At 40.5% G+C, this 16,737-nt stretch overlaps 1 protein-coding gene across 3 annotated transcripts in view; it reads left to right on the plus strand.

Annotated features, from left to right (window-relative positions):
* The window catches only part of KLHL12 (kelch like family member 12), a 28,534-nt gene extending 14,751 nt beyond the window's left edge, over window positions 1-13,783 (plus strand). For all 3 annotated transcript variants that reach the window (XM_037497376.2, XM_037497377.1, XM_037497374.2), the window contains exons 6-12: window positions 1,730-1,844; window positions 9,480-9,586; window positions 10,386-10,581; window positions 11,666-11,824; window positions 12,116-12,214; window positions 13,144-13,330; window positions 13,507-13,783. In XM_037497376.2, the coding sequence (XP_037353273.1) occupies window positions 1,730-1,844; window positions 9,480-9,586; window positions 10,386-10,581; window positions 11,666-11,824; window positions 12,116-12,214; window positions 13,144-13,330; window positions 13,507-13,633 (990 nt within the window). In that variant the 3' untranslated portion in view covers window positions 13,634-13,783. The remainder of the gene's footprint in view (window positions 1-1,729; window positions 1,845-9,479; window positions 9,587-10,385; window positions 10,582-11,665; window positions 11,825-12,115; window positions 12,215-13,143; window positions 13,331-13,506) is intronic.
* Window positions 13,784-16,737: the final 2,954 nt, after the last annotated feature.

Raw genomic sequence — 16,737 nt, forward strand, 5'->3', positions numbered from 1 at the left:
GTAGGACATACAGAATCTAAAAGCTTGAATATCTCTTGTAGCTCAGTATTGTGTACTCCATGCTGGTCATTTTTTTTAAGATATATTTATTTATGCATACAGGAACTGGGGTGTAGGCCAGAGGTGCAGGGAGTGAAAGGATTTACCAGAGACAGAGTGGGGAGCAGAACAGGTGGATTGCCTGAAATACACAGCTGAGGGGAGCAGCAGGGAGACAGGAGAGGTCTGCTGCGCCATGTGAGTTGGTCCCTGCTGGTGGGGGATCAAACTCATGTTGCAGTGGCTGGTGAGAGCTTCATGGTGCTGTCTTTAGCCCCTGCGCCACCAGAGAGGCCCCTCCACGCTGGTCATTTTAATGTAAACATGCTGTCTCCTGGGTAGCCTCTCTGGGAATGCCAGAGGGGCTGGTGCTGGGGGTGGTCTCCTGACACCCCCTAGCTGGCAAGTCAGGCTCCTGATACAAATGAAAATCTCTGTTTTGTTATGTTGTCTTTTTGTTTTACATGCCCCTGATTATCATACATAGGTAACATAAGATGATAAACTTTTTCCCTCTCTCCATTACACATAAATTGTTTCTGATTGCCTTGAGAAAGACACTTTATTTATCAAGTCTCTTTATTTTTCACCTCCGGTGAAGCCAGCATAAAAGCAGTTTGATGCATTTTAATATCAACTTTGGTGACATGTTAAGTTTGTTTATGAAAGTGTCTCCAACTTCAGTCTTTGTAGTATGTTTTCATGATTTTTACCACAAACATCATCTATATTATTTGGACTGTACTTTGACGGAACGCTTGTTTGTAACATGTAGGTAAGGCTCAGGTCAGTGAATGTGTTCCTTTTGCTGGCTCAGCCCTAGATCTCTTTGTGCATTAACTACAAATATAGTTTTTCCAGTTGTTCACATTAGAAAAGTTGCAGGCTGGTTAGTATCACACCTCAAACCTTCTCCTACTTGCACTCTTTTGTACAACCCATCAGTATATCCCTCATGTCTATTTCTTTGTATTGTGGCTAGGAGCCAGGCTCCGTAACCAGACTTGGAGGACTGAAATCCATATTCACACACTGAGTGTGCCTGATCTTACTTCTTCCCTCTCAGCTCCTGTTAGGATCCCCCATGGTTGAACCCAACCAGAAGGTAGAGGGCATGGGAGCCCTATTGACATAGTTCATGTAGACCAGTCTTCTGGGCCAGAGAGCAGAATGGAGAAGGGTGCAGAGTGAATTTGGAAAGGCAAATGCAAGATGTTCCAGTACTGAGCTCTATTAGAAATCGACATAGGTATATGTCAGTGTTGTGAACCTTGCAGAAATTATTTCAGACAAGTTCTTCTTCCTGTCATCCCAGAAAATAACAGAAATCTTTTGATTTTCCTTTAAATTCTTCTTATTATATACTTGTATTTGCATAATCATTGGAAGGATGTACAAACTAATGTTACTTGTAAGTGCCAAGGTGCATGGGAAACACTTCTTAATATACCTTTTCCTAGCATTTGCAGCATTTGATTTTTGAACCATGTAATACATTATCTATTCCCCCAAAATTGTTTTAATCAGTTGTAGAAGCCCACAGCATAGCCATTACTCACAGCCCTGGATTCATAGGACTTTGGAAACTGATGTTCAATCTTAAGAAGTTAGTTCTTTGTATGTGCCATTTATACTCTTACAATATTAGAGGTGGCCTCTGTGGCTCACTCTATTGTCTGCTGTATTTCAGCCTTTCATCCGATGTAGTTTACAGTGCAGGGACTTAGTTGATGAAGCAAAGAAGTTTCATCTGAGGCCTGAACTGCGAAGTCAAATGCAGGGACCCAGGACAAGGGCTCGTCTCGGTAAGTTAGCCTCTTGGCAGAGTGAATGAAGGGGTATTTGAAGATGGCATGATAGAGTGGGAGAATACTTTCTCTAAGAAAAGTACTATCTCATTTCAGACCTGCTTTTATTAATTGTGTCATCTCAGACAAGTAATTTTCTACCCTGAGTGTTCTTTCCTGTAACACAAAGACATCTTCCCTATCTATTTCACATAACTGGAAAATTGAATGACATAGTGTGTGAAAGCTCTTTAGAAATTGTTGAGTATCATGCAGTGTAAGTTATAATTTTATTTCCACACATTTGGAGCTATGAATTAGCAATCATTTTGAATGCCATGTGGTAAGTGCTATACCCTCACCTTCCACTTCCTTCTCCTCATGTGTTTTTTCCAGTCAAGAAGGAAAAAATGGCAACATGGTTAAAAGTACAGGGAAGCATGGGGGTTTGGGCAGTGATGTCCATAGTTAAGAGCCTGGGCTCTGGAGCCAGACTGTGGGTACAGATCTCAGTTTACCACTTACTAGGTGTATTGACTTTGTCAGGAAAATTCACCTCTCTGTGCTTTGTTGCCTTATCTGTAAAATGGGCATCATCTTAGCTCCTATCTCCGAACTTGTCAAGAAGACTAAACAAAGTATATTATGTATAAGACGTAGAACAGTTTTGGGCCATAAAAAAATACTATTGATATGTGTCAGCTATTATTTTAGCAAACTGACCTAGGTTCAGAAGTCAGCCCCATCAGTGACCTTGGGCCAGGTAGCACTTTATCTGAGCCTATGCTTCTGCCACTAATATGAGTCACTACATTCTTATCTCACTGGGGTATCATGGAAAATAAATGAGATAATGTATCTAAGATGCCTAGCATTGTAGCTGGCTTGTAATAAGTACCAGATATTACTTCTCTTTCATTTCCTGTCTTTCCAATTTCGCTGTCCCAAGAGGAAAATCATTTTGTAGGTTACAAATTACTGTCTCTGTGGAGTGGTATTTTGTTTTTTATCATTCCTATTCTTGCTCTTCTATGTAGATTCATACATGGTAAGATAGTAATTGACAATTAACTTATTAATAGGTTGAAGTAGAATGATCATTTATCCCCTACACTTTTTAATAGTTCAAGTACTATGTCTTCAATGTAGAAATTTTACAAATACAGAGGAGCAAAAACTAGATAAATTCATGCACAATCCCACTACCAGAGATAATGCCTTTTTGTATAAGGGGATTCCTAGAGAAGTAACAGATGATAAATATTCTGTTTGTTCCTGCAGGATGACAAAATGTGATTCTTACCTCATACTGTATACAAGGACATATAATCTAATTGAATTGATTGAAGGATCAAGTGTGAAAAAACTATGAAAATATTAGAAGAAATTATAGGATAATAATTGTATACATTCTGGGTAGGAGCCCCTTTCTATTTTTAATTATAAAATATATGTAACTTAAAATTTATCATCCTAAAACATTTTTAAGTGTACAGTTTCATAGTTTTAATTGTATAGCCAGTTGTACACATCTGAAACTCTGTACCCATTGAATAGCCTTCCCCTTCCTCCTGATCTTCCCCTCCTACCCCTAGGAACCTTTGTAACTAATACAATAAAACCCAGAAGCCTTCCTCACTCATTGATTATATCAATTTTTTAAAAATTGTCAAAAGATATAGGCTGGGAGAAAAAACATTTGATGTGTATAGCAAAAGGTCAATATTTCAAATAATGAAATAAATATATATCCACAAGAAAAAAAGAAAAATAACCCATAGAAGATTGGCACGGGGCAGCACATGGAAGAGAAATGCAAGTGAATAATAAACATTGAAAAATATGCTTCAGGAGCAGTTCTGGAAGTGAAGATTGGAACAAGATGTTTGTAAAAGTATAAAATGGGCACACCCTTCATGTCCCACCTCTGGGAGTCTATTCTATAGAAATAAACATATATAAGTAAAGATGTATGCATAAGAATGTGAATCACAGGGCCTCCCTGGTGGCACAAAGGGTTAAGTCTCAGCACTGTGAAGCTATCCACAGCCACTGCAGCACAAGTTCGATTCACAGCCACGGAGCTGACCCACATGGGGCAGCAGACCTCTCCTGTCTCGCCCGCTGCTCCCCTCAGCAGTGTGTTTCAGTCAGTCCGCCTGTTCTGCTCCCCACTCTGTCTCTGGTAAATCCTCTCACCCCTCTTCCTCTAGCCTATACACCAGCTCTTGTATGCATAAATAAATAAATCTTTTTTAAAAAAAAAAAAGAATGTGAATCACAAATTGCTAATATTGCCAGGGAAAAAAAAGGATTCAACCTGAAGTCAATCTGAAGGGGTGTGAATGGTTGACTAAATTATAGTACTACTATTCCTGTGAAAAAATTAAAGCATTGAGTCAGACTGGCGAGACAGAGAAACCTTTTCATTGATAAAATAGAAGAGGCAAAGTCTCCTGTGTATGTGTATATGTTTGCATGGGCTTAAACAAGAAGATGTATGCAAGGGTACATACTAAATCTTTAACAAGATTACTCCACGGGGCAAGGATTGTGGGAGAATATTGAATGTTAATGTTTTAGCTGTGGACCTGTATATTATGTTATCACTGTAAGCACATAGATACTTTTGCTATTTAAGAAATAATAAAAAGCATATGTATTTTGCATACAATGTGAGCCAGTGATGCGGTAGAAAGAATCTGGCACTAGATAAGATATTTTGCCTGCTTTGATTTCTCTCCCAGTTCAGTTACTCACTCTAGTACGTACTATTTGAATTTGAACAAGTCCTTTAACTTTTCTGGATTACCATTTCTTCTTCTATATTAATTAAGTTTTTTCCAATACTGAAGATCTTTTTCTTTTTTGCTGAACCAAACATGTCCCAGAGAGTACGTGCTAGCACTCACTAATTGCATGCCAGATTGAACTAAAGCCAAAAAAAATTCTTCGAACCAGCAAATCCAGAAGATTCTTTAGAGGTACATTCCCTGCATTTCCCTGAACAGGCAGCAGAGGTCCTGCTTCTTCAGAGAATTTGCTTATTACCCTGACCTTGTAAGACTTGAGTATGATTCTACATGCCATCATAGTTTTGAGGTTATTTTTCAGAAGTTCTAGAAAAGAAATTCTGCAGCTATTTCTGACTAGATTCTTAATTTAACATCTCCTTGTCAGTGCCTTAAAAGTAAACTGTTCCTGCCATCATGTCCTCTACCCATCCCTGTTCATAGGATTTGCTAATGCATAATGACTCTCCTGCATACAGAAGGAAATTAAATTTATAGTTGAGTAAAAATAGCATGCTAAATAAAGTGTGGGGGCTTTGTTTTAGTTATTAACCTTACCCATATTCTCTCACAGAGATAAAATGGGTGTTACTCTTCCTGATTTTTAGCTATCTTCTGTGCTAACAAAAATGAATGCATATGGAAATGCAGGTCTCTGAACCCTGTTATTTTAGCAGCCTGCAGTCTGCCTGCCTCTTCTCTAACCACACGGCATGCTCACATACGCCTTCCCTACTCCTACTCTGCCACCCCTGGCAAAGATAGTGCGGCGATACGGCCAAGATGCCTCCATTTCCTCACTGTGCTTTTCCACACTTTTCTTGTCAGATTTTTAGATACGTTTTCTTCAGCATAAAAATAAAAATCTAACTAAACAAGAAGATTCTTTCCCTAGGTCTTTTTTACACATTAGATTGTTGGAGTAGTGGTTCCCAACTTTAAAACCTTAGGAGTTCTTAGGAGTTCAGAGCAGAAATTTCCTAGGCACAAATGGAAGAAATCACAAAGAAAAAGGTAGGCGTATTTGACTAAATAAAAATAATGCACATTGGGCCTCCCCGGTGGCGCAGCGGTTGAGCGCTGGGTTGCAAAGCTGCCCGCAGCCTCTGCAGCGCTGGTTCGATCCCCGGCTGCTCCCTGGCCACCGGCGGAGGGTCCCACATGGCGTGCAGACCTCTCCTGCCGCCCGCTGCTCCCCTCAGCAGTGTACTTCGGTCCTTCTGCCTGCTCTGCTCCCCGCTCTGGCTCTGGTGAGCTCTCTCACCCTCCCGCGCTTCTGACTGTACCAAGTGCTTGTATAAATAAATAAATAAATATTTTTAAAAAAAAGAAATAAGGTATTAAAAAAAAAAAATAAAATTTATAAAAAAAAAAAAATAATGCACATTATGAGACAAATCAGGAAAATTGACTTACTCCACACAGCAAAGGTTAAACTCATTCATATGTAAAGAGCTCATAAAAATGCATGAGCAAAACACTAAAGTCTTGTGCATACAGTTCATGGAAGGGGAAGTACAGTTGGCTACAAAAATAAGGGGGGGAAATGTACCCTAATTGGTAATTGTTTTACTAGTAATAGAATAGTAAAGCAATAAATGCAATTTTGTCTACCAAAGTATCAAAGATTAAAAATACAGTAATTGGTGCTATAGCTAATAGAATGAATTAGTGCCCCTGTAGTGTGGGTAGGAGTATAAATTGGTACACCTTCAGGAAGTAATCTTATGGTATATATCAATTTTTATAAATTTTCAGCAAAGCACCCATTTCTGTTTTAAGTAAACAACTGGGAAAAGTTTAATATGCAAGGATCTTCATATGTGATTATTTATAACCAAAATTGTGAACTCCTAAAATGCCTAAAACATTAAAATCACATATTAAAAGATTTAATATCTTAGGAAAATGAAGTTTTAAAAAAAGCAGGGTGCAATAGATCCAGTACCACTTATATTTTATAAATGTTGGAAGTTTTACAAAGTTGCAAGAAAATAATCTGTTACATTTTGGTATTTCTTTGTATTGTGGAATTTTGGATACATTTTTTTCATAATAACTATATTTTCCAGGTATTTTAGCAGTGAAAATGTATTTTGTCTTAGAATCACAAGAAACAATTTTTAATCTTTTTAACTGGGTGGGAGGAGACTAATATATAAATAAGGATAGCAGTTATTTAAGCCCTTAAGTTATTTTTTTAATTTTCTAAATCATGTTGTACTAGGAAAAACTACACAGGCTAAACAAAGACATCAGAATTGTCTAAAATTGTATCTATTTAATGTGCAAACACTGGTGCTATGATACTTATCAAAAGCTCTCTGGGCACATGTATTTAACTCCGGCACCAGCGGGGAAGTTAATTACTTGAACAGGACTTGGTAGAGTGTTTCCAAACACAGTGTCTGTCAGGGGGAAATGATGAAAAGAGACCTTTGTGGCTCTTGTCAAACTTGCAAAAAAAGTTCGGGAGTCAATGGTCTAGGACCCCAGATATTTAGAGTCATAAAACTCCTGAGATCTGATACCTTTGTCCAAATTCTACTGTGGATATACAGTTACCAGAGTGTTACAGAATGTCAGCCAGTGGGAAGTACTGTCACTTAGGTTCTACTCTTTGGGCTTTGTACCATAATCTCAGCGTTTCCTATCTGTTTCTGTGTCCCCATCCTTCATAAATCATACCATCAACAAAATCGTATTATCAAGAAAGAGGTGATTTTCTTCCCTAACCTTTTTTGCCCCCTGAGAATTACATAAAGCAACAGATACTGTCACTGAAAATCAGTGGAAATTTTCATGGTGGGCAAAGTACTGAAAATAACCTCTCAGTTGTTGTGGTGTATTTGTACTTTCTTATCCAGACAGTTATCATCCATTAGCATCATATTCATCTGCAAAGGGAAATGTGTTCGAATGGCTTGCCTTCTCTGTTCAAGCGTGAAGGAGAGAAGAGGTGGGGTACTAAATTAGGGGCAGATAGATAGTGGCAGAGTGCTGCCAAGGAAGAGCAAATAGTTTGTCCCAGCCTCTCCTAGCTTGAAGGAATTTTATGCATAGATAAAATTAGCATAATATAAAAGGGCTCTTTAGTCAAATGCTTTGCTTTTCTGGAAGGAACTGACTGCTGAAACGTATTTGCTGGCTCACCTTGGGGAAGGGTCCACTTATTTGGCAAATATATAAAGACAGGTGTGTTCCTAGAAGATGAGATTACGCTCCACAGCTTATGTATGCATATGTGTATGTTTTAAAGAATTTTTTCAAGCATGTAGACAGAATAATAACCCACCATCCTACTGCAACAACTATCAACACCTCCATGGTCTATCTATTTTAAAGCAAATCCCAGCTGGGGGATAATTTCATCCATGTATATTATGTTTTTGTATGGATTGCTGAAAAGTAAGGATCCTTCTTTAACATGTCTAAAGTGCTAGTATCACTCTTTGAAAAAATTACACACAACCAATTACCTTCTTTGGATATCAAGTACGTGTTACATTTTCCATGATTTTATTTAATTCTGAACATTTAAGTTGCTCCAGTCAGGATCTAGACTAGACTCACACATTGCATTGAGTTCCTCTCTCTTTAGTTTCTTTTAACCCATAGAAACCAGTTTCCCCTCCTGCTTTGATTTTTCCTTGCAATGAATTTGTTAAAGAAACCAGACTGTTTGACTTGTAGGCTTTTCCACATTCTAGATTTTGCTGCTTATATCCACACAGTCGTTTGCCATGTTCTTCCTGATGCATTTCTTGTACATGGTGTTTAGACTAAAGGTGTGGTAACACAGAGGTTCAGTTTTTTGGTATGACTATTTCATAGGTGATGGTGAGGTGCTTCCTACTGAGTCACATCAGCAAGGACACAATGTCTGATTATCCATCCATCACAAAGTACTATTAGCTTCTCCCTAAAGATTAAAGCAGCCATTGATGACACTTATCAGAACTGTTACTTCATTGGGGTTTATCTGTTTCTTGTCATCTTAAAGGCACTATGTTTTTCAAGTCTAGATTATTTATAAGATATTTTAAGATTGCTTTGCTCTTCCAAATACCCTCCTGATGATTCATTTATCCAAAATGCCCCTGCTAACATTCTCTTTGTGAGTTCTAGTAAAGCAGATGCACAGGGGATTTCCTCAAAAGATTGCTTTTTGGAAAGAGACAAGGGAGAACATATCAGAATGTGAGAGGGGAAATAAAAGTGAGAGGGGAAATATGTGAGAGGGGAAATAAAAGTCTATCAAAATATCTTCTTTGGGAAAATAGCAAAGAACAAGACTCCCAGTCTTATGAGTATACCTGGCAGTCTAGTCTTATGAGTACCTGGCAGCTTTGATAATTGATAGGGAACATGCTTATATAATTGGCTGAACTGGAAAAGATCATAGTTCATGGGAAAGAGGTTTCAAAAATCTATCTCTTGTTTCCTAAGCCACAGATCTCAACTTTTTTGAAACAAGGTTAGGAGAGCATTTTTCCCCTTTATAAAAAAAAAAAACTCCCATTTTGAGTCTTACAGGCTGCAAAGTGCAGGGAACTCCTCCACCCTCACCTGTTCTTGGAACTTCACTTTATTAGATCAGAGTCATTTAGGTAGCTTGAAATACTGCAGTGGGATGTTCAAATTTGCTTCTAGAATTTTAATGTTGTCTATAGAAATTTAAATTTCAGAGATCAGGTTCTCAAGAATTGGGAATAATTTCCTGTTCAGACACTTGATAAGAGTCTCCTATTTCAAATCACTTTCTTGAAAGTGTTGCCGCATGCAACAAGATATCCTAGAACTCTTTCTGGTTATGCCACAGATGGCGAAGTAACATATCTTTTTCTCCCTTTCTTCTCAGGAGCCAATGAAGTGCTTTTGGTGGTTGGGGGCTTTGGAAGCCAGCAGTCTCCAATCGACGTGGTAGAGAAATATGACCCCAAAACTCAGGAGTGGAGCTTTTTGCCGGTACGTTATGGTTGAACCAGTCATGGGGGAAAAGGCTGAAGTGTTTCCAGTCCCTCATATTAGAATATAACTAACCCAACCCTAAAAGTAGAAAAGCCTACAAACAGCATTATGTGCTTATAATTGTGCCATGCACACAGTAAGTAGCTAATAGTTATTGACTGTTCAGACTAGACTTCATAAATATTGATGGTCCTATGTCAAATGAACTCGGCTGGACTTTTCATCCCTCCCTGAGCTGTCTGCATAATCACCTGCATGCTCCACAGAGCATGCTCCCTGTTAAATTGAAACTCTGTAAAATTGTGATACATTGAACTCAGAATTTTGTATCTTTTCCTTTGACTTATCTCTATTTCAGTGCAGAAAAGAGCAATAATAATTCTGAGAAAATATGGAAATCTTTTGCTCAAACCTCTAAACTTTTAGGGTCTTTGAATCCTGGTTCTTTGATTAGCAGTGCGGGAATACCCTTCCACTGGGTGGAAGACTGTCAGCCTCCTACTTAGCCCAGTGCCTGTGCAATAGAAAGGAATCAGATGCTGGATGGTAGAATGACACTAAACCTTTTGGAAGCCTCATAAAGAGGTAAATGTGCAGAAGATTTACGTCATTAAGAGAAACACAGCAAGCAAGAGAGTGTTCACTCAGTAGACAGACAGTGGAGGCCACATTAGAGGAATGGTAACAAGTAAAGAAGCAGGGGTGTATAGAGATATAAGTAGGAAGGAAGCAAAGGCAAAAACCTAAGTACTCGCCTGACTGAAGTACCTGTATCTCTTCTCCCCCAAATCCATAGAGCATCACTCGCAAGCGACGTTACGTTGCCTCAGTGTCCCTACATGACCGGATCTACGTCATTGGTGGCTATGATGGCCGTTCCCGCCTCAGTTCAGTGGAGTGTCTAGACTACACAGCAGATGAGGATGGGGTCTGGTATTCTGTAGCCCCTATGAATGTCCGGCGAGGCCTTGCTGGAGCGACCACCCTGGGAGGTAGGTTTTTGTTTTTTTTAAAGATTTTTTTATTTAATGCATACAAGAGCTGGGGTGCAGGCCAGAGGTGCAGGGGGTGAAAGGATTCCCCAGAGACAGAGTGGGGAGACGAACAGGCAGATCTATTGAAATACACTGCTGAGAGCAGTGGGCAAGACAGGAGGGGTCTCGGCACCATGTGGGCAGCTCCCTGACCGGGGATTGAACTTGTGCTGCAGTGGCTGAGGATAGCTTCATAGTGCTGCAACTTAGCCCCTTGCGCCACCAGGGAGCCCCCAGTGAGAGGTAGTTTTGTGTGAGGTTGCTGTTTCCATTTTGTTGTGACTGGGTCAGATTCATATCACTCCCGTTGTCTGGCAGGAGCATGAAATGTGGAGGATAATGGTAAGGTCAAATACTCCTTTCTGCTTTCAGAAAAATCAGTGTCATCAGAGCTGTTCAATATTCATCGCTATTTCGACAGTTGACAATGAAGTTAGTGACTCATGTTCTGATGTGCTGAATGGGGAATTCACACTAGTTATTGTTCTTTTAAACTCTATCTAGTCTTTGACTGTTTTTGAATATGCCATTTTATTCCAGCCTTTTTAGCTATCTTCTGTGCTGCTTTCCTTATAAAACTTAATTGACTTGGGCCTCCCTGGTGGCGCAGCAGTTGAGCGCTGGGTTGCAAAGCTGCCCGCGGCCTCTGCGGCGCCGGTTCGATCCCCGGCTGCTCCCCGGCCACCGGAGGAGGGTCCCACATGGCGCGCAGACCTCTCCTGCCGCCCGCTGCTCCCCTCAGCAGTGTACTTCGGTCCTTCTGCCTGCTCTGCTCCCCGCTCTGACTCTGGTGAATTCTCTCACCCTCCTGCGCTTCTGACTGTACCCAGTGCTTGTATAAACAAAACAAACAAACAAACAAATAAATAAATAAATAAAAACATGCCTCTATTAAAAAAAAGAAAAAACTTAATTGACTTATCCCACAAAAAACATTGTTTTTGCTCCCAAACATTTGAAGGGACTGTGGTGAGTTTGTAGAGAAAGGAGTTATTAGAAACCTCTCATTCTCTAATGGTCTGGATTTGTTTGTTCTGTGCAGATATGATCTATGTCTCTGGAGGATTTGACGGAAGCAGGCGTCATACCAGTATGGAGCGCTATGACCCAAACATTGACCAGTGGAGTATGCTGGGAGATATGCAGACAGCCCGGGAAGGCGCTGGCCTAGTGGTGGCAAGTGGAGTGATCTACTGTCTAGGTATTTGGTCTGGGATATGAGGATATGAAAGAATTTAGTGGGATCCCCTTTTAACCAAAATTAAGTTCATAGACTTCCTTCAGTTAAAACCCTGCTCTATCCTAAAATATTTCATTAACTGGGGATATCTTTTTTGTGGTAGCAGAAAAATAGTATATCAGATTTGTTTGGGTATTGGCACACTTGAAGGAGGGCTGAAACTAAAACAGTGAGTTGAAACACACAGAGAAAGGCAGACTGGCCGTGAGGATTTGCCATTCTTTCTGGAATGGTCTCTATTTTGTCTTTCAGGAGGATATGATGGGTTGAATATCTTAAATTCAGTTGAGAAATATGATCCCCATACAGGACACTGGACTAACGTCACACCGATGACCACCAAGCGCTCAGGTAAGACTAGGCATTTATCGGGGAGTGGGCAGCAGTATTGTTGAATCACACATATGCGTAGGTGGTATGGTCTCAGGACAGAGTTTCGATAAGTCAGAGTTGTATTTCCTTCCTCACCGTAGACTTAATGTAAAACTGTAGACTTAAGTCAAATTACAGTCCATGGGATATTCCGTGGGATAATTAATCTGTGTTGGGCTAGATTTTTCTAGGCTTGTCTATATGCCCTTCCTCACTGTAGACTGTAAAACTGTTGGCTTAAGTGAGATTCCGTTCTCCTTTATGCTTCTAATTTTTCTAAATAGTGAGGATAAAAACAACTTAAATTTTCAACCAGAATGTAAATTTGAGGGCAGAAGTCTTCTTGTTATATTCATTTTTTTATGTCTTTATTCCTTCCCTGCATCCTCTAATATCTTGTAAAATTTTGGATAGATGTCATGCATGTTAAATGAATGTTTGTTGCATAAAATCTGTAATGTGCAAGCACGGAAGAGCACCTGTTTCCCTTCAATGAGCGCGTTCTTAGGTGGAGCAAGCTGGGGTGAGAGTGGCGGAAGGACTGTGCTAGCTCCTCTGGGTAACAACTCTCCAGAACCGTGATCACAACTCCTTTCCTTCCTTCTACTTATATTGCCTTCTTTTTTCTTCTTCCTTCTTTTCTCCTAATGAAAAAGGCTGGGCTCTGAATTAATGGAAGTGAAAATGAGAACCATTTCAATTTATCTTTTCTCATTTCAAGTCCTGGCCGAAGAGTTTACAGATGTGATAACCTGTGCTGGGCTAGATTTTTCTAGGCCTCTCTGGCCCCAGTCCACGTTCCTCAGCTACCCTAGAATTCAGCTAGCCATCAGTGACCATGCTTTGTTTCTAGAATTCAGATCCTAAGCTTAGTAGTATTCATTTGCTATATTGTCTTTTTCCCCTAGGTGCAGGAGTAGCCCTGCTGAATGACCATATTTATGTGGTGGGGGGATTTGATGGTACAGCCCACCTTTCTTCCGTTGAAGCATACAACATTCGCACCGATTCCTGGACAACTGTCACTAGTATGACCACCCCACGATGCTATGTAGGGGCCACAGTGCTCCGGGGGAGACTCTATGCAATTGCAGGGTGAGGATTTGGAAACCAGGCTAGTTAGAGTCATCCAGGGCAGTGTGATCCAGTCTGTATTTTTGATGGAGATGGGGTTTGGTCGGTGGAGACATGTCCAATGGCAGCCTTAATGTAGGTCTTGTATGGAAAGGACTAGAAAGCTCATTTTCGTCTTTTGCTTCTTCTCCACTCAGATATGATGGGAATTCTCTGCTGAGTAGCATTGAGTGCTATGACCCTATCATTGACAGCTGGGAAGTCGTGACATCCATGGGAACCCAGCGCTGTGATGCTGGCGTGTGTGTTCTCCGAGAGAAGTGACCATTGCTCAAACACCATCCAGAGCTAGCGACCAGTCCAAGGGGCAATTTGCGAGAGAATCAAGGATCCTTTCCAGAATGTCTATTTCTCACTGTGTGCACAGGGAGATTACAGGCACCGGTGCAGTTATGATTGTACTTTTTTGACACACATTCCCCCTCGCGCTAGTAGTTGTCCCCAAGGAGGGTGGGTAACAGATGCTCAAGGAAAGAAAAAAACATGCTGACTGGATGTCAGAGATGAGACCATCACTCCTTCTCATCTAGCGAGCACTTATTTGTCGTTTCTAACTTACCATGTGCTTGGGAGAGTATGTATACACACATATATATTCGTTGTGCCTCACAATGCAGAGAATTAAGGTGAGTATGGCCTATTCATGTGGGCAGTGTTCAGCCTAGATGTTTAGAAAGATACCAACTTGAGTCGGCTTGGTGAAGCCCAAGCCATCTGTTTTTCAGGAATAAATATCTTTCTAAGTCTACAGGTAGCTAGGGGCAACACAGCTCCACTCTGGAGGGAGACAAAGAGCCCTGTCAAACCTTTGGGGGCCGAGGAAGAGATCTGTCTGACACTCCTTTGGGGGGATGGATTTGCATATCAGAACGAAAGTTGAATAAGTAAAGTAAATTGAATTTGATGGAATGTGACTGAACCTAGAATACCACTGAGGTGTAACCTGCAAGACTGAGAAGAGTGTGTTATTTGAAGATCCTTATTTCCCCATGGTCTTTCTGAAGCAGAACGTGCATCTTGGCACTGGAGACTGTGAGAGAATAACAGAGTGAACAGACCTTGGAATGAGTGGAGATGGAATAAATGTGCAGTTCAGGATGCCTGGGGACAAACTAGAAGTACCTGTGATTTTGCAATCGTCTTATTCCTGGCCAAGGTTCATCCTTCCATGGCAAGGTTTACCTTGAGTGGGTGAAAGACTGTCTTTTTTTTGTTCAATCAAATACTACTACACTTTTAGATGACCACACTATTTATTTGGGGATGGGGTAGGGTGGTGGCAGTCTGGGAGCTCAGTTACCTGATTACTGCCTAATTCTTTCAAGGACACACTCTGCTAAGGAGTGGTTTTTACTGCTGTGTTAGGTACCTTTAGGCTTTTTCCTACTATAAGGTTCCCATACCTGTCCTTAGAGTGGATTTTATATTCATCCTAGGGCAGCATAATTAAGGATAACCAAAATTCTTTTGTTATTACAAGTAACTCCTGTCACCGAGGTATTTTTGAGCTCTACCAATCAAGGCTCCTCTGTGTTAGGGAGTAAAATTCTTACTTTTTGAGTATGGGGAGTGTGGGAATGGGATAATCCAGACAAGGATATTCTTTTCCTTTGCTCTGAAATTCCATTTTTCTTGAGTTGTATTGATCTAAAGAGTTCATTTACTTTGTATTTTTTTAAGAAAATATTAAAAATCAACTGTCTCAAATGCCTATAGGAGTGTTTGTGGCTAACCAGCACTGCCTTCAGCAGATATTCTGGGAAACCAGGCACGGAAATCAGCTTAGGTCCTGTCTCTTCAACCCCGTGTGTTTGCAAAGTAACTGCTGTTTCTTATACTCAGGTAAGAGGTAGCTACTTTGCCGTGGCGAAGATTCCCATCAGTAAAATTTTATCCAGACTTGCCTTGTCATTGGCCCCACACACGTGCACTTGGAGTTTACCTGAAAACCAAAGAGAATAAGGGTACTGTTGACCTTAGTACCCACTTGAATTTTATTTTATTTTTATTATTTTAAAAGATTTATTTATTTATTTATACAAGCACTGGGTACAGTCAGAAGCACGGGAGGGTGAGAGAATTCACCAGAGCCAGAGCAGGGAACAGAACAGGTACACTGACGAAATATACTGCTGAGGGGAGCAGCGGGCACAGCAGGAGAGGTCTGCGCGCCATGTGGGAGCCTCACTGGTGGCCGGGGATCAAACCAGCGCTGCAGAGGCTGCGGGCAGCTTCGCAGCCTATTGCTCAACCGCTGTGCCACCAGGGGAGGCCCACCCACTTGAATTTTAGAGTTTCAGTCACGCCAGGCCTTTTTCTATTTGCTTTGATTTATGGCCTGTGATATCAACAGCTATGCAGAAGTCCTGCAAAACTGCAAAAATTCCCAGAGCAAAGGAAAGCAAGAGACACACGAGGAAGTCATTTGTACTTAAAAAGACTGCCAGCCTCTCTTTAATATATGGATGTGCCTTCTTATTAAACCACAGCTCTGAAAACTATGGCTCATTCTGTCTCAGGAGAGATCTGGGGGAGGTTGAATGGGAGGGCAGAGGTGGGATAAAGAACTGATGGCTCCCCAACTATCTTCAGTGCTAACTACCAGAGTTTCAGACTGAATTCCCAAATGTTCTTATGTTCTTAATTATTTTAAGCCTCTGAAAGCTATTTGACTTGTGCCACCCGCATCACAGTTAGTTTCTAGTTCAGATCAATTTTATCTTTCATTGTTCCATGTCCATTCCATTATCTTTATTCCTTCTACTACCACTTAGGTTAGGCCTTAATCCCTTGCCCAATTTGGAGTAATAGTCTCCTGATAATCTTATCTCTATTTTCCTGTCTTCCAATCCAGCCTCTGCCTTTTGCATGTTAGTTTTCTAAAGCACAGATAGGATTGTTACAATACCCAACCTACAATAAATTTTCAATACTGAACACTTAGTTTTGGCCCCAAATCCCATAGGTTCCCATTGCCCACATTATGAAGTTCAAATTCCTTAGCATGACAACACACCATGGTAATGTGGGCCCATTCTACATTTCTGATAATACCTTCCTCACTTCTGTCTGAAATAATCTGGCTTTCCTGACAAAATCCTACTCACCCTTTAATACCTAAATCAAATGTCACCCAGGTAAATGGCACCCAACTTTCTAGAGAGATTCGCTTTCTAATCCAGGCCTCCATTTACTTTGCCCCATGATTGTCCTTATTACGGGTCACTGTGTGGGTCTTCCTGTTTAGATTAAGTTCTCAAATACCAAATTTCTATAGTACCCTCCAGGTTTAGCATATAATCACTAATATAGTTAATGTTTAATTAATGGATATAAGGAAAAGATAGGATGGTGGGTAGATTAGACTA

The sequence above is a fragment of the Talpa occidentalis genome, unplaced genomic scaffold (genome assembly GCF_014898055.3).
Source record: "Talpa occidentalis isolate TD23 unplaced genomic scaffold, MPIMG_talOcc4v2.1 talOcc4.8, whole genome shotgun sequence".
Taxonomy (NCBI): domain Eukaryota; kingdom Metazoa; phylum Chordata; class Mammalia; order Eulipotyphla; family Talpidae; genus Talpa; species Talpa occidentalis.